This window comes from Alexandromys fortis, unplaced genomic scaffold (assembly GCF_014885135.2).
Source record: "Alexandromys fortis isolate MF-2015 unplaced genomic scaffold, M_Fortis_MF-2015_v1.1 scaffold_120, whole genome shotgun sequence".
Taxonomy (NCBI): domain Eukaryota; kingdom Metazoa; phylum Chordata; class Mammalia; order Rodentia; family Cricetidae; genus Alexandromys; species Alexandromys fortis.
This window is the reverse complement of record NW_026067999.1, coordinates 593,124-617,905: the sequence shown is the minus strand read 5'-3', so window position 1 is coordinate 617,905 and position 24,782 is coordinate 593,124. Positions and strand designations below refer to the sequence as shown.

The 24,782-nt window shown below is 44.7% G+C and overlaps 1 protein-coding gene across 4 annotated transcripts in view; it reads right to left on the bottom strand.

Moving 5' to 3' along the window:
- Window positions 1-6,259: 6,259 nt before the first annotated feature.
- Rai2 (retinoic acid induced 2) overlaps window positions 6,260-24,782 on the bottom strand; it is a 64,779-nt gene continuing 46,256 nt past the window's right edge. For 3 of the 4 annotated variants that reach the window (XM_050160630.1, XM_050160628.1, XM_050160629.1), the window contains exon 2: window positions 6,260-8,225. In XM_050160630.1, coding sequence (XP_050016587.1) covers window positions 6,609-8,201 — 1,593 coding nt within the window. In that variant the 5' untranslated portion in view covers window positions 8,202-8,225 and the 3' untranslated portion in view covers window positions 6,260-6,608. Of the gene's footprint in view, window positions 8,226-11,962; window positions 12,029-24,782 lie in introns of all 4 variants that reach the window. The other variant, XM_050160631.1, reaches the window with a different exon arrangement.

Below are 24,782 nucleotides of genomic sequence, written 5' to 3'. Positions count from 1 at the left end.
GCGGGGGCCTTGAGTGGGGCGGGGGAGGGGAAGGGGGAGGGGGCGGTGGGGAAGAGACAGAAATCTTTAATAAATAAATAAATAAATAAATAAATAAATAAATAAAAAAAAAATAAAGTCATGTCCGTGAGCCCCGATGGAGACGCTACTGAGAAGGTGGCATAAAACTTCAGTGTCAGGGCAAGCACAATGCCACCATCAGGAGGTGACTTTGCCCTGCCACATGTGTGGGCTACCCAGGACAAAGAGCAGGCAGGTGAGCCTCCAGAGCAGACTGGCTGCGGCCTCACAATTGCCCTAATACAGTGTTCTTCGTCATGATGCTTTGTTTCCGTAAGGAAACCTGTGGCGAAATGCAATTGAAATCCCGAGAGACACATATTAGGACCCACACTGAAGACCTGCGAGGTCTATTTAGGGCAAATCACCTAGGCAAGATGATTCCAGATTCCAAGAAATGAGGGACAAGGGAAGATGTGCAAAGCAAAGTCCATGCGTGTGGAGGCAGAAGAGAAGTGCGAAAAGAGCTAACTAAAGACTGTGTGACTCCCTGGAAAGGGAGGCTGTGTCAACCTGTTTGTGGCTGACCTATACCTGAGAGTAGCTACGCAGTTCCGGGGGGCCTTCCTGAAATCCATAATCAGGTCCCGACTTCTGTCTGGTGTTCTTTCGCTGATTTTTTTAAATGATAATTTTCCTGAGATATTATTTGCATACCATATATTTTACCCACTTAAAAGTGTACAATTCAAAGATTTTAGAATTATTTTCAAAGAGTCTTACAACTTTCACCACAATCAACTTCAGAATACTTCACCAGCTAGCCGGAGTTCTGAACTCCATATGGTAATTGGAGAAACTGGGTAATGGCAGTCTGGATGGTATTATAAGCTGGGAACTCTATGGGAAAGGGAGGACAAACAGGACTCTTGTATCTAAGAGAAAGAGGCTACAAAACTATCTGGAGCTTAAAGATCTACAAAAAAGGGGGGAGGGGAGTTTGGGCTTTTGTTTCCATTAATGACAAACCACTGGTCTCGACTGCAGCAAAAAGGACTTAGGTATAAAAGATGGGAATTTTGAAATAAAAACTTCTGAGCAATGTTTGTGAGTTCCTGGGTTACACTGTTATTGGGAATAAGACTGCTGAAAAAACAGGGTAAGTTTTGAAAAATGGGTGCCTCAAGGGGTGAGTGAACCAATAAGGTTTCCCATGAGGGTTGCCAATGTCTGCTCTTTCTGTCAAATACAGTAGCCCTGCTGTGCCTTCATAGTTGGGGAGAAACTTCATTCCTAATGTGATGAGTGAGTAACAACCCTTTGGTAGGGGGAGAGTTGTACCAAATTATTGTTTCCTATTTCCTATTCCTACTCATGGTAGGAAACCAGAAACAAGAGCAGGACATCAGAGAATACATTCTCCCTGACCAGTGGAATACATTCCCTCAGTAAGGTATCAGTAGTCTCTAGATTGAAAGGCGGAAGCAAATCCCAGTGCCATTACCATTGATTCTACTGCATGTACTGGCTTTTTTTGGGGTCCTAGTCTGTTTGGATGCTCACCTTCCTAGGCCTGGATGAGGGGGAGGATCTTGGACTTTCCACAGGGCAGGGAACCCTGTCCTCTCTTAGGGCTGGAGGGGGAGAGGGGAGTGTTGTAGGAGCTGCGGGTTGCATTCTGCCACCCAGCTCCCGCCACCTGCTAGCTTTACCCGAAATAACAACACACAAATTGTATTCTTTTAAACACTACCTGGCCCATTAGTTTCAGCCTCTTAACCCATTTCTAATAATCTATGTAGCACCACGAGGTACGCTTACCAGGAAAGATTCAGCATGTCTGACCTGGTGGCTGGCTGCATCGCATCTGCCCTGGAGAGAGCTGCATGGCATCTGAGCTCACTTCCTCTTCCTCCCAGCATTCTGTTCTGTTTACTCCAACCACCTATGTTCTAAGCTATCAGGGCCAAGCAGTTTATTTTTTTAACCAATGACCTTCCTCCATCAGGGGAGAGTGAGTAGGGGAGGGGGAGGGAAATGGGAGGAGGGAAAGAGGGGGAAATTTTGAATGGTATTATTTATAAAGCAAAAAAAAATAAAAGAAAATGATTGAAAAAATAAGAAAAGCGGAGGTTCTAGACAGAGGGTTACTTGGCAATGTCTGGAGAGATTTTTGTCATCTTGTGGGGAGAGGTAAAGCACACTGCCGAATATCCTCCTGCCTCTTCAACAATAGAGAGACAACAAGCCTTGTTGGACTACAGTGCTGAGGTTGAGAAACCTTGAACTAAGACTCAGAACTTCAGCCTGCCCATTGGTGTACTTTTCATGTCCCCTGAAATGTGTCTGGGAGAAAAACCAAAGGCTGTATTTGAAGTGAGCATAAAGAAAACCCCATGATGTTACTAACATGGTAAGGATAGGCTATGTTCTTAATTGCCTGGCCTAGGAAATCTTAGCTTTGAGAAGTATTTAGCAGAGGAGGGACAGTTTCCAAGTGACCTTCACTGTCTTTGTCAGTAGAGGGAGCCTCGTTTTGTCTGTGCAGACATATAGAATAGAATGGAGTGAGAAATAGCCTACATGAATGTCGAGTTGATATGGTAACCCTCAGCAGTTCATCTCCCTTAACTTAGAATTACTCCACAACCTTAGCAGCACACAACTAATATCTCCATTGGCTTAAAAATCCTAGGCCTCTAACAATGGCAGGTGGATTATTTGAAATGTCCGAGAATGAATTCTTTTAAGCATTCACAGGCTCTACCCAGTATCAAATCCACCAATATGTTAATTAGATGATGGATTTATTGGGATGGTACCCTGAGGGCTTCCGATACACCCTGCTTTGTCCCACTGGTGCGGGAGGTCAATTCTTTGACCTGGTGGAAGCGAGAGTGGTGGCAAACTGCCTTTTTTCATTTAATGAGGAGCAAAGTCTGCCAGAATGACCTCTAACACTTCTCCCCTGCTGCTAAAGTTTTCAGCTTAGCAGCTTGTAAGTGTGGCTTTTAGAGGCTTGGCATCTCCACCCTTCAGCTTGAAGTCTCCCCTCAGCGATTGTGCCAAGTGCTCTGAGCATTCCAGTTAGCTGGAATGGTTTCTAGAATGGTTGAAAAAGAATCTGTAATTCAGAATCATCACTAATTCATACTGGGTTTTGCCCCCAAAGAGTCCAAATTCCTGTGGGTTCATTGGGTTTAAGACCCAATATTTAAGAATAAACCCAAAGTACATATTTTTGAGTTGTTGATGCTTAAAAACTGAAAGCAGAAAACTCTGCAGAGCCTCTATTTCCTCCCTTGTAAAATGGGATCTAAATCATTTCCTGCTGTTTTATTAATTATACTGCTTCTGAAGATAACGAGGATATTGACATATTCTCTTAGCAACAGTCTTTCTCTCCATCCCCTCTTCTCTCCTTCCTTCCCTCCTTTACTCCTTCTCCTTCCCTTTCTGCCTCCCCTCCCTCTTTTTTTTTTTTTGGTTTGGAGTTTTCAGGATTAAAGTCTTTTATTTTTATACTTAAACTGTGATGGTTGCACCTTTAAGTTTTTTAAAACACTTTTTGTCCACATTTTAGAATTTTCTGTTTATTGCCAAGGGCTTCCTTTGGTGAGATAGTAAGTGTAACCTCTTTAAATCTTAATCCTTCCTTTCCTTTAGATCAATAAAGTTTTTCCTGACAGGAGGATTTCTGTCCCCAAATATGGACCTTTGTGGATCTTCCTTTTTTTTTTTTTAAATCAGGTCTGAACTGATGGCAGCTGAAGCCATCTTAACTAGTATTAGCAAATATCAACATTCCCAAGGACTAATCATTTTTTTTTTTACAAACCACAAAAAAAGCTGATCTTTCTGATAGTTGGCTCAACATATTTCTGAGAAGAGCTGGAAAATGAAGTTGGTGGGGAAAGCTGATGAAAACCTTCCATGGCTGAGATCTGAAAGTAGGTTACCTGGATACAGTAGTCATGGGTGTGCACAACACTGACTATAGGGCTGAACTGAGCAGAAAAACCATGTGGCTGGATAGTGTGCTGGTGCCCCACTTGGTGAACCCCGTGGGAATCACAGTCCTCAAGACAGGAAAGCAGAGTTCCAGGCTAATAGCACCAAAGGCTGATGTGAAAATTTGCTAACTTCTGACTTGAGAAAGGATGTTGAATTCAATCAACTGGACTTAGCCTGGGCACAAATACGGGCCCTGTCCTTTTTCCTGACTCCCTGGCCAGCAGGTAACAAAATGCCTTTCATCAAAGGCTGGGAAGAAAAACAAGCAGAGAATCCCTGCCTCGGTAGCACAGCACAATGAATATTCTGTGCACCAATCCCAATGGTCAAGTCTTCCAGTGCTCCCACGAGCACCCACAATACATGCTTGCCCCACTTCCCTGGCGAAATCAATAGTAAAGATAATACGCCAGGTGTGGCTCAGCTGAAGAAGGCCTATTTCAGGGTTCGAACCAGGGCTCCCAATGTCTTAAAATCTAGAGATGGAATTGCTCTTCCTCCCCAAAGCATAGCTTCCATCTGAAGACAGAAGGGAATTCCCCTTCCAACCAAGAGAAATTTGTGGTTTGAGGTTCTTAAGGTAATTGTAGTCTACAAATGCCTTCTTTACTACTTGTATGCCTATTGCTTTAAGGACTTGCTTCTAACAGCAAATTGTAAGTTTTGTTCCCCAAATCTAGACAACCAGATCAAATATGTTGTGAAGACATGTGCCCTGCTGGTTGGGAGAAGTCTACGCCATCCTCTATGACGGCAGAAACTATCCAAAGCTTAGGGAGAAGCAATAGCAAGCAAATGGGCGACACTAGTCCCAAAGCACACATCTATTTAATTTGAAACTACAATGCATACTGTACTTAGGAGACAGGGCCAGAAATTCACACTGGAAGAAAAAATGAGGACAGCCTATAACCATGTAAAGTCTGAAAAGATGGCGTCTGGCTGATGTAGAATGAGACTGGCCCAGGCAGTTGGCCAGCTATTTGGTTGCACTTTGCAAAAAGAAGTACGAACAGCACAGAAAAAGTGCAGGAAAGAGAAAAATCCAAATCCACTCTGGTTCTATGATTCGGGACCAGTTAAAACTGTTACCCTAGTCACAGAGGGACTGGTAATAAAAGAACAGTCTTACAACTGCTTTTCCTCCTGTTCATGTTCACAGTAACAGCTGGATACATACTAATTGCAAAAAAAGCGACAGAAAGAGCTTTCAGTTTTAAAGCAGGCCTGCTCTAATCAGTCTCTCGCCAGCACCGTTTCAGACCCAAGTACGATGTGCCACCTAGCAGGTCTATTTTAGACACTTGCTCACAGCGCCTCGTTTGTGTGGGTGGCTTTATGTTGTCATGGAAGAGCAATCCACTGTTCTCTCCTTCCAAGGGCATTGCTTCCAGCCATCAAGAAGTGGCTTAGCCAGGGCTTCGCAGCCGTCAGCGTGGTTGTCATTGTGGCTCAGGTGATTCTTTGTTGGGGGTGGAGCTATCTTGCATCATAAGATGTTCAACTAGCCATCTTCTGGTAGTGGTGGTTGCAGGACGGGGGGAAGAGGGGTACACAATCATCCTCATTTGAGAACGACTGAGCTAATCCAACAAAGACTTTCTCTTTCTTGTGGTCTAAATTCATATGATGTTGACTTTCATCTGATTCTTAGTGACCAGCAACACTTGACTCACAGGATTTGCAAATCATTAAGGGCAATGTTCTTATTGCCCTGCCAAAGGGCAGCCATTTCCAGTTAACTCTGAGGTCCTAGAAGAGAAGAGGAAGTACTTCTTTTGGGGGCAGAAAGTGACCTGCTATGAAGCCCAGGTTGGCCTTCAGCTTACAACCCTCTAGCCTCAGCCACCAGAGGGGCGGAACTAGAGGCATGGGCTTCAGTGCCAACCAAAGGCACTTTGGTTTTCTTTTACAATCCTTTGTTTTTAAGATGGGGGAAGTCCAAGAAGGAAACACACCGAAGAATAACGAGAAATGAAAGAGGCCTTGAGTACTTAAAACTCACCTCTCTGTACCCTCCCTAGTCCTTTGCCATGAAAACGTCGCAGAGGGAAAAGTGACTTGGCTAGAGACCATACACACTGAATCCTCCTCCTCTGGGGCACAAGACAATATTTCCCAACATGCCTGAAGAGCTTAGGTCTCTAAACAGTAATAAATTAGAGAGTCTTTCCAAGCCAGGGTTTAGGCCAGTCATGCCAGTTGAGAAATGTAAATTTTACAAATGACAGAATACTGCAACCAATTAGTGCAAACAAACATTTATTGTGAAATCTTCATCCTACCCTTTATTAGGTATTACATCATCAAAGCACTTTGTGGCAATGAAAATAGCTTTTACCCCTCTGATTCACCCAATATTCCATTAAAGCTGCAAAAAAATGTGCAATCTGCTTGAAAAATAGGTTGCTCTTATTTACTCATTTGTGAAAAGTCAAAAATTAAAAAAGAAAATGATTCTAGCTAATTTGCCTTTCTGCCTCCCACCTACACCCCAAAATAATTAACAAAGATAATTTGTTTTAGATGACTTTTTAAAAAACCAATGCACCTTTCCCCATGTCCTAATCATAAAAATGTTTTAAAGCCCTTATTTACTTTCTCGGAAAAAAGGTGGCCAGCCGTTGTTTTTTAATTGGGAGCATGTGTATTTCCTGGGAGTTCACTTTCTTTAACTTTATGCTCCGGTTTTTGATGGGTTTCCTAAGGGGCTCGGCATTTCCCAGGGAATCTTCTCCTTGGCTGTTGATGTCATAACCCTGGAGCACAGAGTCTTCTCTTTTGAAGGAGAAGTTTTTGGTGGATACCCCCGAGAGGCCTTTAATCTTGCCACAGAAGATGGCAGGCACAGTGTCTTCAACTGAGACAATGACCTTGGCTGCCTGGGGCTCACTTACAATCTCAATGTTATTTTCAGCCTTCACCTCACTGCCAGGGTGGCTGGACTGGCTGACCAATTCAGTGCCATTGCTGCCGTTGATGTGGTTATCCATCATGGCCGAGGCCTCACGAGACTTGGCAGGGGCAAAGGTCATGTCCATACTGCTAGGAAGTTTCTCCAGCGCAGTGTGACCCTGGCTGTCTGCCGACACGCTGCTGCTGTCATACAGTGTCTCTGGGGGAGCCTCGGCCTTTCGGTGGGCTGCCAGGGACAGGTCTAGGGCTGCATCCTCTTGGAAGACAGGGGGGCTAGCTTGGCTAGCCTTGAGCCAGGGTACTGACTTCATGGAGAGATCCAGTGCCTCGTTCTCACTCCCCATCTTGATGACTGTGTGGCGGCTGAGCTGGAAATACTCTTTTGGCTGGAGGATGTCTAGGGACTTCAGTTCATCCTTTTCCAGGGTGGTCTGGGTGCCTTTGAAGGAGTGCAGGCTGAAGGAAGATGGTGGCTTGGGGAAACTGGGGCTGAACTTGGATTCAGAACTCTGAGGCACCGGGACAGGGATGGGAATGGGCACTGGCACTGGCAAGGGGACAATCACAGGATAGGGCACCAAGAGGGTAGCTGGTGGGACCAGGGGAGACAAGGGAGAGTTAAAGGGCTGCGGAGGCACTGGAGCATAGCCAGGAGGAGGCTGGCAAGGTGGGGGGCCCAGAGAGCCTTGGGTGGGGAATAAATTCTGGAGCACCGCTTCAAATGGCAATGTGGGCTCCTGTGGCTGGCTTGGGATCCGCAGGTCCAGGAGCTGAGGCTGGGCCTCGGAGTCCTCGGCCCCCTGGAAGAGGTTGTTGTGGATAGCATTGGAGGAGCATGGGGCCTCCTGTGGCAGGACCAGGGGGGAGTTGAGGTGCTGGAAAACATGCTGCTCTAACACCACTGGCAGCTGTACGGGGCCTTGTGTTGTCATCACGTAGGTGGCATTGCCGTTGGGGTTGAGCTCCTGCGCAGAGCTTCCCTCCACCTGCATGTGAATGGGCATCACCACCGGGCTTTCCCCGAGGCACAGGGGCTGCAGCACAGTGGCCGCTACCTTCAGAGCCATGCCACTCTGAGACTCAGCTGGGGGGTTCAGAATGGATGGGGTCGGCACGGTCACCAGGGCCTTCTTGACCAGGTCAGTGGAGTTGATGTTCCAAGCCTCGGTAGTTATCAGCTGGGCCATGCCATTCTCTAGTCTGTTGTTGGCCAGAGTGGGGGAGGAATCAGTCATGTCCATAGAGAGGTTCTGGGACTGCAGGTCGTCCATCACTTGGCTCTGGTGCCACGTGGCCTGCAACACAGAACACACAATAAGAATCTTTCTTAAGAGACTATTTATAACTGCCTCGCAAGATCTCTCCAGTCTCAAAATAGTTTCCATAGCTTAGTTAACTGGGCAGCACAACCCAGCTCACTATGTATACATACTCATTATAGATATTTCCTAATATACACGAACACACCCATATGATCAGCTGTGCTTATAAAGACCCAATTTAACAGGCGATTAAGTTATAAACACACATGATGTAATCTCTAAATAGCCAAGTGATGTTAAACAGGATATTTTTAAGCCTAATACTCAGCTTATATTTTGATCTTTCAACAAAAACAAAGTTTCATTCCACATTGCTCTGTCAGACAGTTAAATGTAGAGATTTGAGCTAGTTCAAAGTTGAAAAGGCAGCAGACCTACTTTCTCTTAAAGAAAAACAAAACCTTGTCTCATTTGAATAGTCTTTGGCTATAGAATGGCACATTAAAAAAAACTCTTTGTAGATGTAATTATGAGATTGTTTTGAAATTATGGAAAATTTCAGAAAGCATTTCAAGAACTCTGTGGCAAAAATTCTTCCAATAGGTTTGGAGATTGAGAGAGCAGTGTGTTTACCCAAGGCTCATTATAGTTGTCTTTACTGTCTCCCGCTAGCCAATCACATTCCCTTTGCTCTGATCCTGGGAAACCCCGCTCCTCAGAGCAAAGGGAAGATGGAATGGTTTTCATGCATGGTCATCGAACCCATTAGGCTCACGTGTCCATCTTTGTGACCCCTGCCCTCCCCCAGCATCTAATTACCAAGAAAAAGGAGAGCTGATGGGTCTAGGTCTAGGAGAAATGAAGGATCTGTTGGAAACAAAAATTGTCCAAGGTGAAAGCCATGGTCTTGATGCCCTACATGCTTCCTGAACACTGACAGCCACTTCCTAGGGGGCCAAAGAAGCCCAGAGAGGATGCTTCCTGGAGGAAGCAGGGCTGCAGCTGCAGTATGGCTCTCCATGGAAACGCGTCCATATTTAGCCTTGTTACCATGGAGAAGGCAGGCACCATGTCTAACTCAGGGATCTGTACAGCCCTGGAGTGTGGTTGGGCTTAATAATAATTCAATAATCCTCAATTTCACTGGAAAAGCCTGAGGCAAAACCGATTCTTGACCTCACCTGTCTTACCTATGTAGACTTCTGTTGTAAGAAGGCCACTAGTTAGTTCCCAGCCACTTAGCCCCGAAATAACCACTCAGAAACTGTACTAATTAAATCACTGCTTGGCCCATTAGCTCTAACTTCTTATTGGCTAACTCTTACATCTTAATGTAACCCGTTTTTCTTAATCCGTGTATCCTCATGAGGCTGTGGCTTATTGGGGAAAGTCTGGGCATCTGTGTCTGGAGGGGCTACATGACTTCTCTCCGACTCTGCCTTCCTTCTACCTTGCTATAGGCCAAGCCAGTTTCTTTATTCATTAACCAATAAAAGCAACACATAGAAGAACCCCCTATACCAGACTTTAGTCCTGTGGTCATCATGCCCTTATCCTCTCACCCCTAAACTGCCATCACAATCTCTCAAAGAAGAGAGAGAGGTAAGCCACATCATGGTGTTTTAAATGCAGTCTTAACAAATGAACAATTCCAAGACATTTTCAAGCCATCAAAATATGTCAAATGCACAGAATAAGGAGTTGCTTTGAGGAAGGAGGGGGTGGGGAAAGTACAAACAGCTCTGTAGCGTATAACTGGTGTGTCATGCTATTGGCAAGAAACATTGCAGTAATTCCAAGGGAGGACCGTAAAGCCCGTGTCCCTGTGGGCAATCTGCCCTCTGGAAACTACAAGTTGACCCAGTACCATGGCAAGAAATCTCCTTAGGACAGTTGGGAGGCAGCCTGCTTCTAGAAAGGCTGAGGGCACTTACCCTAGCCAAAGGGCTTAGTTCTTCTTGAGAAGACAGAAACTTAATTTAGCCCAGAAAACGTCATATTTTCAAAATGACAATCATTTTCACATGCATACATTCATTTACTTATGTAACCCATTTATTTTGTGTATGCTTACTGCATTCTGAGGACTATCATTTAAGCTATGAGTAAGAGATGAGGTTTCTATTTTCATGAAGCTAATAATCTAGAGAAGCTGTACGTTTTCCATCAGACAAGATCTGTAGCATGTTGTGTTGTAGGGGGAAACAACACACCAGAGGAGGCAGCAGCAACAGCTGGCTAAACGTTTATTGCCGAGGCACACAATCCTGTGGAGGCTGTAGTAATCGAAGATTTCCTCCATAAAGGTCCAACTGGTCCCTCACACTTGTAGTGATGAGGCAAGCAGGCCTGCTTTTCATCCTGCCCGGCTCCTGCACAGCTAGCTTTACACCCGAAATAACAACACACAAATTGTATTCATTTTAACATTGCGTGGCCCATTAATTCTAGCCTCTTACTAGCTAACTCTCACATCTTGATTAACCCATTTCTATTAATGTGTATCACCACTTGCCTGTGGCTTACCGGCATGAGTCTAACCACCATCCGTCTTGGGTAGGAGAAGCATGGCATCTGCCTGACTCTGCTTTCTTTCTCCCACAATTCTGTTCTGTCTTCCCCACCTACCTATGGTCTGACCTATCAGGCCAAGCAGTTTTCTTTATTAATTAACCAATGAAAGCAACAGATAGATAGAAGACCCTCCTACATCATACACTGGCTGGAATTCCCATGAAAGAATGAGAAAAAGATGAGGAGAAGCTTAGGTGGAACTGATAAGGACAAGGGCAGCAACTGTCAGAGAAGCCACCTCCAGACACCTGCCCAAAACTGATGACTAAGAGGTAACAGCAGAAACCAAGACATACTCTGTGCCATCTTTGAGTTTTCTGTACTTCCTCATAAGGACTGTGTCTATTTAGATTTCCAGAAGTGATAGTCTCCCTCCCTAGTCCTTCCTTCCTTCAACTTCCCCTCACCCACTCCTGAGGAAAAGAAGGCAACTCTCTGAATGCCTCTCTACCAGTCACTTGCACATGCCTTCACCTCAAGTGCTAGCCCCTCACTGTTTCCTGGGAAACTCCCTTAGTTCCCTCTGCCTGGCCCTGATCTAGGCCTGCCGCCTCCTGCAGAACTCTCCTGATCAGGGTGGGAGGATGGGACCTTGCCAGGGTAGGGGACTTCCCAGAGGTCTCTACCCCAACATGCCTGCTGCCTTTCCCAGCATTGTCCCGATAAGGCCACGAAGAAGGGACCTTTGCACGGTTGGCTGCCTCCCACAGACAGCAAGATATGGAGTAGTTGCACATTTGCCTGGTTCCACCCTCTGCTGAGAAATTCCAGTGCATGACTGACTGCTCAGTCTGTGAGATGACGTTTTCGGAAGACTAGAATCATGCACATTTGGTCAACAGGGAAATTCATTCCACAGTGAAGTCAGATAACTAGCTTAAGTATACTCTGAAAGCGGAACTAGAATTCCAGGCCACTCTCAGGCATCCTCTCCGTATTTTGGTCTCTAGCCAGAACAATCGCATGAGGAGAACTGCAGCAAAGACAACCTGAGAATAAGACCTAGTCAAAGTGGAGGCCACGTGTTTCCCAACAAACTCATGAACCTGTCAGAAGTCTAGTTTCTCCCTGGGGCTCTGCTCTAGCTCGTCCTTACTGGTGTTTCTGTTATTGGGGAGTACAGCCTGAAGTGACTACGGCAATTCTATCAGAGAACCAATGGCAGGACATCACTCAGCCTACTAGCCGGTACCCACCTGTCCTCAGGTCACAGAAGTGACAGGAAGACTTGCAGGTCCTTCTTTTCTGGGGCCTCCTTGTTTCTGGAAACAGACATGACAAGCTAAATAGCATGCAGGCCACGCCAGAGTGCAGGTGGAGGAAATGAATTTGAAGTATTTCGGGAGTAAAAAAGAAAGGAAGCCACTGGACAGTCTCACTTCCGCCTTTTTTGCTGTAAGAGCTCTCAGCCAAAGACTGCCTGGGAATAACTCCATCCGTTTCTCTGGAGGGTCACTGGCATACCAAGACGGGCTGTTTCTGCTGCTTCTTCTCTACCAGGTATGACACTATTCTCAGGGACACCCCGGTCAAGAAAATACAAACAGCTTCCATCATCTAGCTTGCCATACTCCAGAAAGGCTCTTTCTCTCTTCTACTTGTCCCAGCTCTTCTTGTTCAACCTGCCAAGCAATACCCTCCCACAGCTCCATACACTGTCAGCAGTGGACAAGGGGTGCTGATAGAGGGTGATGCCTCCGCCATTGCTGCTGCAGAAGCTGGTATTAGAAGTCCTGGCTATGTATGCCCTGAGAATAAAAATAGCAACTCATGAATTGAGGGTTCAAAGGGCAAGTCTATCTCCCTGAGGATGAGGCCAGAAGGTAGTTAATGACTTCGAAGGAGGTAGAGGCCCATCATCCCCATTCAGCCAAGCTGCTGATTAGTGTGGGAAGAGGATGCACTTGGGCTTTTTCAAATCGAAGAGCATCATAGCAACCACTAACTTAAACTCAATCAAAGGGAGCAGGGAACGTCTCCTTGTGTTTGGGTTTCCTAAAACTTCATTTTCAAATACGTTTAAAAAACTCACCAACCATTTTTCCTATGTTCATTATCACTGTGTTTAAGAGCATGGTGGAAGGAGATAAATAGAGAACACACACACACAGAGGGGGGAGAGAGAGAGGGAGAGGGAGAGAGAGAGGGAGAGAGAGAGAGAGAGAGAGAGAGAGAGAGAGAGAGAGAGAGCTAGTAAATGATGACAATGATGGCTTAGAAGAGCATGGCACATGGGCACTCTGGACCTACTTTCATTTTCTGTTCTTGGTCAGTTGCTCGGCCTCACCCCTGTAGCCTATATGTCCCCTAGACAGACTGTGGGAGAAATGGCAATGTAGAATGGTGGGAAAGGAAGGTCTGAGAACATATCTGGACCTAGAGGCTTGTAAAGTCACAGATTTGCTGTATTATAAATATCAACTTATGCCACAGACAGGTTCTGCCCCCTCAGCCTGGAGCCCTCTCTGGCCTTTGTCTTTACCCAGATAACTTCTGCTTATGGGTTAGATGTTGGGACCCAGCTCAAAAGACACTTCCTTCATTCTCACGGAGATCCCACAGGACTCAGACTTAACCTTGTCTAGTCCCGACTCTGCCCTCATACTGAATTTGTGTAGTTCCTTGTTTCTTTACGAGCAGCAGACTGCCTTCCTCCTTCGAGCTGACACTGTGTCTAGTGAACAGTAGGCACTTAGGAAATGTTTTCTGGATGAATTGGTACGTGAATGAATATTCAAGCATTTCTGGGCGTGGTATTGTCACCCTTTGTCTTCTGACCACGGGGTTGCCATTTGTAGAATCCTGGTGAACTGGGGTGTTGAATTTTATAAGCATTCCTCTAACCTATTCCAGACATTTCTGACAGATGAGAAAACTAGAACCTAGAGCGGTCAATGCTCAGCAAGACCAGTTACTTACTACAGAGGTATATGAACTTTGAGGAAGAGTACAAGGTGGGCCCTTGGTGTCATGGGATAGCATAATGGTGGCCACCACCTCCACTGTGAGGGACTCCCATGAGACAGTATATATGTGAAAGGATTTTGTGGACAAAGAATGTGGGATCATTCTGTGTTTGTCTACTGTAACCAGAAAATACTTCAGAATGACTATTCTCTTTATAAGGAACTACATATATGATGGAGGTGATCTCATGTACATCTCCCGGGTGGTAAGTCAGTGAGCAGAAGCACACCCGCATTTACCATCTGTACAAGCTACCCTGATTCTCTGGCTATCTCTTCCACAACATTGCACAGGAATCTACTTTAAGCTGACATACTTTTATTTATATAAGTGCTACTTTCTTTTATAAGGAGGCTTCATTTGCGGTGTCATCTAAAAAGCAAGCTACTTGATTATCACCATTCAGATAATTTGGTCATTCTCCAGATGTTAAAATTCACCTATTTCCTTATTGTGCATATTTAAGACTATGTATATCTCTCTCTCACACACAGCAGCAGCTTGAAAATAACCTGCTATCTTTACCCCTAATGTCCTCAGTCACATCCTAACTCATACCACTGAAAGCACCCCCTGAAGACCCTGTGCCAACTCAAACTAAAAGAATCTCAGCATGTGCTATAAACTCCAGTAGCAAAGTCCCTGACTCAGGGAAAGCCTGATTTCTGAGCCAAGCATTTACAGGGTATACTAGGAGCCCTTTTAGATGCCCAAATCACCATCTAGATAAAGGTTTGACTGTATTTTATGAACTGAAAGCATCTTCACCATAGAAGCTAGCCAAAAGATTGCACAGGGTGCCTGGTCTGAGGAATCAAGCAGCTCTAAGCAAAGACTTCAGGAGTGGCTACTTCAGTGTGGTGGGCAAGTGGGAAGGGATTTATTTCATAGCAACTTGAGCCAAGATCACGTGTTGCTTGAAGGCCCCGTGGAGCCATTGAGATTACTGGACTGAGGTCATTCAGAAAGTGGACTTCACTTAAGGGAAAACAACTTTAATGACCTGGGCTAATTTGGACATATTCTAGGCTAAGAGGCTCAAGCAAGGTTTAAAAGTCCCGTCTTTGGGCCTCTGTCCTTGTTGAGGAGTTCTGGAGGAATCAAAGACTACGTCTGTTCCCAGTGATGCTCTTTATCATAAACAGGGTGCAAATGTGACTCATTATCCTGTTCCAACAAAATAAATCTCACCTAGATTTTTTTCTAATCAAGACAAGTTTCTTCCCTATAGCAATTATTTTTTAAATGATTGACACATGTCACTTAATGACTTTGATATATGCTGAGATCCATAGTGTTGGTCAAGTTTGTCAATTGTAAACTCAACCGACAGGCCGTGTCTGGACAATCAGATATGATTATGATGTTACTTGGTGATACAATCTTATGGAATAACTATTGTACTGCAGTCCTTCTTTGATTAAAGCATTGTTACATGGCACATGGCTGTGCATCCTGGAAGTTTCCTAGGAGCTATTTTCTCCAGTGGTAAAACACCAATAGCCCTAGTTTATATGGAGCAAGTACCAGTTATCAATTAGGTCTGGTCTGCAGGACTGTCTACATCCTTGTTGAAATTGAAGTCCGTGGAGCAGCTACAACAGCATCCCTCACAAGCTTGTTTGAAATGCAGAATCGTAAGCCAAAACCCAGATCCACTGAATCAGGATCTTCGTGTCAACAAGATCCTTGAGCGATGGGTTTGAAAGTACTTGCCTATTACTGGCTCTCAAACTGAGCTGCACACTAGAATTTCCTGGGATCAATTAAAACATACAATGCCTGGATCCCACCCCCAAGACTGATTCCACAATTATGGGATGCAGCTTGGGCCCTGGAGTATATAAGGTTCACCAGGTGATTCTAATGTGCAATCAGGGTTGCTCCTCAACCTACAGCTAGACCGCAGGACAGCTAGTGATCTGGTTTTCATAGTGACTGATCTTCCTTCTTAAGTCACAGAAAACATGGAAAACATTATCACCCCAAACCCTCTCAACCTCCCTCTGGCCCTCACATTGTCTCCCTATGGACCCTAATCTCATGAAGAGGTGAGAAGTTTCTCCCTCTTGCAAAGGTGGTTTGCTAGGGCCCTCTGAGAAAATCCTGCTCCCTTCCATTCAGTCCCCATTCTTATTCTATTTCCACTTTTCACTAGGACTTACACAATACCCTCAGTAAATTAACCAATTCTGTATAAAAAAATCACTGGTCATTAACTATTGGCCAGCATATTTTTGTCCTTTAATGCCGTATACACATATGGTTTCACCACTCAGGACCCAGGGTGCACTATCTAGGAAGCAACTCCAACTGGGTTCAAAAATGGGTTTTCTCTCCCCACGGGGTGTAGTAATTGTCAATTACTTACTCCAGTGATTGAATTTTCTGAGCTTTAAACATCGCACAAAGCTCTGAACATAATTATTACTTGAACGCATTTCTAAATTGGTTACAATATGAAAACCAACACAAAGCAGTCACACACCTTACATTTGGCTCTATTTTACGTGCAGAGACTTATACAGTCCTCCAAATTAACATTGGAAATGAGTTATTGAAACCACTACTTATGTTATTAAAGCTATGGTGGTCGTACAGATTTCAGCTGGGACCAACCTTAGTATAGATAGGCATTGACTGTGGAAAGTTTTGTCAGAAAGTGAATACAGTTATTAGATCTGCTCCTAAACTGGTTTAAAACTATGGCGAGCACAGATCCAGTGTCATTAACTGGCCATTGACATCAACAGTTTGAAGATGGTCCTGGAGAAAAAGAGAAATGCATGGCCCGGGGTGCTACAAAAGTTGTATATGTTTAGTTTATCATCTCATACTTTTCATTCTCACTGTATTCCTGTAGCAATGTTAATACAAAAACATAAGAACACACACAGGGTATATGTGTCTGTGTGTACATGCGTACAGTTTTCCCTGATGGGAGCATATGAAGGAAATGCTGCCACTCAGCAAGAGAGAGAGAAATCTCTCAGGCAGAGTCCAGTTAGATTTCTAGGGCTCTTTTGTCTAAATAAGTTTAGACTGGTCACTAGTCCAATCCATCCTTCCTGTTTTACAGAGCAGGAAGCTGACACCCAAAGGTCAAGTGGCTTGTTCAAGTTCACACAGCACAGTGAACACTGGGTCTCAAAACTGTGTTTCTTCCACCGAAGCACATTATCTGACCCATTGTCTTTGTTTCAGACGTTAAAGGACACTGAGGAAGATGTGAGCTAAGCAGAACTGAAAAGAGGGAAGCCCCAGTTCTCAGGCCTGATACACCATGTCTTTGTTGGCCTCTAGAAGAGTTGAAGAGAAATCTGGGAGCCTGGCTGGGTGGGTCACTCTATTTCCTTTCTCTTTCTGGTAAATAATGCCATAAAGCTCTCCATTTATTTTCTCATCTACTGTCCTAACAGTCGCTAGCCTGCCTCCTAAGGATTAAAAATGGCCCTTGAGACCATTGCAGGTCCTAGCATAAGAAGGCAGGAGTAGGAAACCAGATTTGTGTTCATTCATTTATCCATCCTTTCAAAAATTATCTGGGGACCTACTGTGGTCTAGACCTGCATTTCCTATTCTATTTTCTCTAAAGAGACATCACCTTTTTTATTGGCTTAGTTCTCAAGGCAGAAACCAAATCCACACTTTCCCAAGGTTGTCTGCTTTCTCCATTGTTCTTTCCAGGCTCATATTTCCTATGGAGATGAAGGAATACATTTCTACAAGGGAATACCAGTTCCTAGACAGCTGTGCGGGGGTGATATGAGGACAAGGACTCGCTCTAGGTAGAGGCCAGTGTTTATTTTCTATAGAGGGCCGACCCTGACATTAGGAGGAGAGACCTGTTCTCCTCACATTTTGATGAGTCTCCATAGAAGGGAAGAAGAACGCCCCAGCATCACCGGATACAATCCCGAGGACCTGTTGAGGTGGTAGGGCTTGCTTAAATCGACAGTGACCGGTGCCATCTACCACTGCTAATCCCTGCCTTCAGCTGAGCCTCTACAACTTCCCACCAGACACCCAGCCTCCAAACATTCTCAGGTGCCTGAGCTAGAAGGGCAGTTTGCACAAAAGCACAAGTCACCTTTGAGGTCCCAGGCCTGGTCTGTTATCTTGAAGAGCTAGGGTGTGAGGGAATTTTTTTTTTTCTGGCAACAAAGAAACCTCTTAAATTTGGAATGAAGAGGGGGAAAAACCTGCCTTCTGAAAGAGAAAATACTTCTAATTAGATTGAGATGCAAAGGTTAAATTTTTGTTCTGGGAAAAAAAGATTGTTTATAATCCTATGTCATTAGAGGACATTTTCCAGAAACCACTATGCCAGAAATAGACCCTCTGAGGGGTCACTAGAAGGAAGGAGTTGTAGAATTCTAGAGTACAGAGGACTTGGGCTCAGTGTTTTCCCTTTTCTTAAGGCCTGCGAGCCCCTCATCAAGCACTGGTGTACAAATGGTGCCAGTTCATTCTGGGCCCAGGCTCAAACTTCAACTTTTACTAACTGCCGGTTGGATAGCCTTGGGGAAAGTTAGTTCCAAGCCTCAGTTTCCCTCTCTGTAAGACTGAAAAATAAAGGCCTCTCATGTGGGATGGTTGTAATGTGAAGAGAGCTCTCTTAAGTAAAGTACTTGCTCCGGCGCCTGGCCCATGGAATGCTCATCAAGACCTTCAGCGCTGTCCTCCTTGGCTCTACCATCATATTTTAAAAAAACAAAAAGAGACAATAGTGCTATCACAGTATCAGAAATTCAAGATGGTAGGAAAAGATGTAAGAAATATTTTTTAAAAATCGGCAGGAAGACTAGAGGAGAAAGAACAAGAGCAAAACTTTATATATCTTGTATATGTGGATTCATGAGCACTTTCAAGGATTCTGAAGTTCTTGCCATTTAGCTATGCATAGTTTCACTTAAAATCCTTCGGTTTTCCTTCTTTGCACAAGGGCTTAAGTAGCTTTCTCTCCCCACTTACCAAGGGCAATAGGGTCATCTTCTCACTCACAAGAACAAAGGATTCCTGGAGAGCAGGAAGATAAAAGAAGGGATAAGCGGGAAACAGGAAGCAAAGAGGGACTCTGTGATAACTAGGCCAGAGTAAAATACGTTCGCCTAAGCAAGAAAGAGCTTGCTCAGCCTAAGTGTTAGAACATCTCTAGGGGAGTTGTGAGGGAATGAAACACAGAATGAACGTTCTTCAGTGGGCCACAAGGGGGCAGTGTTAAGGTGCAAAGGCTGCAGCAGCTTAGCTGTTCCTGGTGTGCTGAGAGGAGACATAAAGGAGACTGAGTTTGGGGGTACACGTCACAAGAACAAGTACCACAAAAGCATAAGGAAGATGGTCTTCATTTTGGCATGACTTCTGTCTGCTTTTAAAATGACCAAGCACACTCACTCCAGACTTTCTGTGCTCCCAGTCCTAGGAAAATCTACACATGTGTGCCTTCTTACTGTTTCTCGTCTTTACTTGCATTTATCCTTATATCTGGCACTTCCTGCTTTACCTTGGGCAGTCAGAATTGAGTCTCCCCCCAATCAAATTTGATTTTCTAGAAAGAAGCTGATAAACTAATTTTCAGTGCTGTGCTCGACTGTCTTGATTAGGTATATGACTGATAAAGCTCGAGCATTATGTTCCCCTGACAGATAGAATAAATTTAAGCCGGGAATGATAAAGCCATGGAAAAAGAAATGGGATTCTAATTGAGAAACTTCGAGACACTAATCAGGAAGAACCTTCCGGTCTATCTTGATATCTTTCCATAGAGACTAGACCTTACAAGAAATAATCAAGTTAGCTGGCAGTGTTAAAACGGTACCTGAGTGTAACATGGCCTCCACCTTTAGGCACTCAAAGTTAAGGAAGGATATGAACCTGAGATAGTTAGTCATATCTTTAGAGACTCAATAAGCAAGCATTTATTTCTTATCCAAAAGGAAATTGGCCATTTTGTGCTTTCCAGTATGGAGATTTGGGCAATATCCAGACGGTCTTTTCTTCATGGAACCGGGTTACTGGACTGATTGCCTCCCACTATTCTGGTTCCTGCCTTACCGTGAAAGAAGTACAGGACTGTGTCGCATATATAACATATAAGGCTACTGCCACAATGGAAACTCAATGGTCATTGCCCCTGGTGATGCGCATGGTGAGGAATATTGCAGGGAGAGTTGCTGGTTTTGAGTGAGCCCAGCTGGCAAGTTATTTTGGGTTTCCCACTTAGAAAGACCTTAAGACAAAGAATTGCTGGAAAATAGTGTGTTTGGGGGCGGGTCGGAAAAGACCAGAGAAGAAATGAAGCAGAGAGCCTGGAAAGGAAAAAAAAAAAAAAGCAAAATTAGGAAGCAATTTACCAGCTTAAACAACTGGAGCTCAGTTCCACTAGGGAACGGCAATAAATAGTGAAGAGCATGTTCTCCAGAGCTATGGCAACGGAGAGGCTAGGATTCCAGCCATCACTGGTCAAGGGCTAGTGAAAGATGTGTTCATTCTTTGACACTTCGAACTAACCAGCATGCAGGCCAGACCTAGCGCACTCCAGAGACCAGACCTAAAAAAATAAACTTCTAGGGAGAGTCACAGGTGTTTGAAGTAAGCAGCCTCTAGTAAGAGGTAAATGTGAGGGACATGGCAGCATACCAACATTATCACCTATGCCAACCAAACCTTCAAAATGTCAGTGATCATAACATCACTAATTTAGGCCACTATGCAGGGTCATGTGTTTCCCCAGAAAAGGTGGACCCTTTTCTGCCTCATGTGAAGAAGACATCATGCTTTAATAACAATGCCCAGGCCTCAAATGAACCAGCTCATGAGAAATGTAACTCAAGATTTTGTAAAAAGCAAGGCTCCCAAGGAGACCAGAGAGGACTAGCTATCAAAAGCAAATTTTGGAAGGGATGGTCAGTTTAGTTGATATGTTCCTTTGGTGAAATGTATCTGGAGGCCCTCCAGAAAGACCTTTTAATATTATTTGCAAGATGTCCCTGGGATAAATAACAGAGGAAGTCTCTCCTCTAGTAATCCTGTGTTCCAACTCAGGGACCAAAATTAAATAAACACCACTTCACCTCCTAGTGCGCACCGCCTGATGCTAATGATGGTGATAACGAGGGCAACCTTGCTCTGAAAAGTATGCAGACAATGTGTGGATGGGGTGCGGAGGGCTTATTTATCTTTTAAACAGTGTGATGTCTTTCCTGAATTCTGTTTTCTCAGAAGCATCCCTCTGCCCGGGGGCAACTCTCTTAAGAACAATACACTTGGCAGGATCTTATGGCTATTGAGTTGTTTCAAGTCACTAAATATTCATTGTATTTATCTTAAAGCAAGTGTCTGGTTTAAGCTAATGTGGCATAAACAACACAGAGGTTGGGTGGGGAAGTTAAAAGATCAGCTCTAGAACATCTAGCTAGCTGGCAATGGAGAATACAGGCAATAGTTCCTACTTAGGCAAAGAGTTCCTTCTGAATGCATGTGATTACTTACTTACACACACACACACACACACACACACGCATGCACACACACACACTGTGTGTGATCAAGTAGGAATGAAACAAGGGTGATGCTCAAAATAAGAACTATGTCCGCTCCTCTTTCTCATCTGTTCCATTCACAGTGTTTTCCCATCATGTAACCTTTACGGCACAGGGAATATGCACTGCATCTTGCCACTTGGTCAGCATTTCTGCAGAAGAAATAGGAGAGCGGAGGAGGGTTTTCTACAACAAGTACAAGACTGGAGGAAAGGTGTAAGAGGACAGGTGTGTCCAGCACGGTCCAGCTAGCTGGGCAGCTGGAACCCAGGACTAGTAATTGCCTGGAAAAGAGACAAAGATGCTCAGAACATTAGACAGATGTCCAGCTCTTCCAGGGATTTTCAGAGTCACCCTAAGCAATGAACCTCGTGCCCTAAAGGATCGCCAACTCAACCAGGACAATTTTCAATGAGTACAAGGCCTCAGTTCAATAATGAGACATTTAGGTGGGAAGGACAGGAGGAAGCAATTTAGTTCCCAGGACTTTGCTAGCTCCTCAATAACTGATTCTTTACAGCCTCTTGTTCACACATCCACGGGAAGATAATGATAAACTGTTTACTGAGCTCTGACTTAGCATGTGCCAGGCACCCTGCAAGGTACTCTACATTCATTTTCTCATCGGTTTCTCAGCAACCGCGGCAGATTGCTACCACCTTGGTGGGATTTGATTTGTTGAATTATTGTTTCCTACCTCCTTCCAGCCCTGTGAATCCCCAGGAAATGGTTGTTTTGATGGGAGAGAGGAACAAAGCTTTCCAGAACATGAACAACACTCACTGCAGGAAAGGAAGGTGGGAGGGAGGTGGAGTAGAGATTCTTGGGAGCCTGCATGGGGATAGGGAGAGTAGGTAATGGCTCCTGCTTTAGAACTTATAATTGTTTGGCCTAATTCTGAACCTTGGACCGGCCTAGCATTCGTTTCCTGGCCAACCTCTGCCTTAGTTCCCTTCTCTCCCATCACTGTCACTAGTGTGTACTGGGCCCCAAAGGATACAGCCCGAATCAGCTGTCCCTTACCTTTTTAGAGCTCGGTTCTTGTTTCCTATGTAACATAGTTTGGATACGTGTACCTCAGAGGTCCAAGTGTTAAAAGCTTAGTCTTTGACCCAGGGCAAACTTTAAGAGGTGAGGCTTTATAGAAGCTCTTTAGACAATTGGAAATATGTTCCTGAAGTGAATAATGGAATGTCTGGACCTCTTCTTCCTCTCTTCTTCACTGACTGACTTTGAGATGGCTGCATTTTGCCTCTCTGTGCACTCCATGCCCCAATGTGCTATGTTGCCATAGGCAATAAAGTAACAGGAATAATCAACCATGTTGTCGCTTGAAGCTTCCAAAGTTGGGTGCCAAAATAAACCATCTTTTAAATAAGATGATTGTCTCAGATATATGTGACAGTAATGGAAGGCTGACTATGCCTCAGAACTAGCCTGCTTTCCAAGCAGAAGCGCAACGCCAGCCCGTCCAAGAACATTTCATCTAGGGTTGAGTGACTCGCTGTTGATCCCATTTATCTCCCCTTATTCCCGGACTACAGTTTCCAGTCTACCTTGCACTAAGTGGGGATCATGTCTGAATGCTAGCCAATTAACAGGGAATAAAAGTAGTGGGACCCACTTCAATACCTGGCTCGTAGAAACCTTCCTTTCAAATGTGATGCTCCAATCCTTTTCATAAGGGCCTGTAGGAAGCCACCTAATGAAGACAGTTGAACACAAGATGTGAGGGCCTATATACCGCTCTCTAGTCTTAGAGGTAGGGTATCCATCAGAAACATCCATTGGGGACTTTGTGTGACTGAGAAACCAATGTTCATTATGTTGAAGCTTTAGTATATTTTCAATGTGTTGCTACAACTCAATGTAACAGTTGCCAGTTCTATACAGTACTTCCGGGGACTCACTCTCAAGTGTTCACAAAACTAAGTAGGGGGTAAACAGGCTGTCTTCACCATCTGGGAAAATCTACTGAGCTGCTTCCTCTATGCTCAGAGCCTCCCAAACCCACTGGCTAAAAGACAGAGCTACAAAAGTAGCCCAAATGCCTCAAGCCAGACGCCAGACTTCCGTCATACTAACTTCCTTGCTGTTGTAGTACCAAGCACCCTTGGCTGCTCCTTCCTGATTGGAGCTGATGTATTAGCGTGAGTTCTTTACTGTTCTTTGAGTGGTTACTGCATAAATGAGCCACTGAACACGTGTTTCATCCACACTGACCATGTGTTTCATCAGCCTTTACAGAGACAAAAGGGAGAGGCAAGGAGAGGCAGAGAGAGAGGCAGAGGGAGGCAGAGAGAAGCAGAGAGAGGCAGAGGGAGGCAGAGAGAAGCAGAGAGAGGCAGAGAGGAGAGGCAGAGAGGAGAGGCAGAGAGGAGATGCAGAGAGGAGAGGCAGAGAGAGAGGCAGAGAGAGAGGCAGGGAGAGGCAGAGAGAGAGGCAGAGAGGAGAGGCAGAGAGAGAGAGAGAGAGAGAGAGAGAGACAGAGACAGAGAGAGACAGAGACAGAGAGAGACAGAGAGAGACAGAGAGACAGAGAGAGAGGCAGGGCAGTCAGCAGTTTTGTTTCCTGAGCCGTGAAGCTCCTCAGGTGGCCAGGTTTATGCCAGTCAGTGGAGGGTGGCAGAAGACAAAGCAGGGGGACCCTGTTATAACACAGGCAAACAGACATACTTGGAGAGCCAGATCACCTGACTTCTTATCAGAGGAAACTACAAGGACAGCACTTCCTTTGCTCCTTGGACCTTTCATTGGTTTGCTGATCTGTAGCACAGGGAAACTTGGATCTGCTGCCTTTTTCTCCACCTGAGACCATTTATAGTAAGATCTTGGCGGGTTCTACTTTGAGTGAGCTCACCATCTATAGCTCCATGCTCTAAGAGCCCTTTCCCCTTGTTGTCCAACATATTGATTTTTCTAAGCAAAGATTGTCATTCAAGAGTTTTTCCCCAACCATTGCCCAGGGGAGTGTCATCAATAGCAAACTTTTGCCTTGTTTTTAACATTATTGCATTCCTTTTGGGTTTCTTTCCAAAAATACTGGTTCATCTAAGGAAACAAGAAGTTCTTGCCACATAGGACTGACCAAACTGATGAGAACATTTGCTACACAAGTCGGGCTTACATGGGCAAAGGGTATGTCCAAATAGCTTCTGCAGCTTTAACTATCATCTCAAGAAGTATGCAGGGGCCATTCCTACTTTATTGATGGGATCCTTGACTCATTCTTCCCCTTCTGATCCCCAGACCAGGGTGGGTAAATTTCTCAGTAGCTATAAGCTCCCTGAATCTCTAGGTACTTGACATAGAAGCTGAGATGTCTTTCTTTTCAGAAGGACATGTCCTGTCTTTGACTCAGTGAAGCCCTTATCCTTGTCAGCCACAGCTCTCACATTGGGGACACACTAGCTGCCATCGTAAGGCTGCCATTTGGTGTGGGAGGTCCTTCTTTTTTTTTAATATAATTTTTTATTGAAAAAAAAAAGATTTCCGCCTCCTCCCCGCC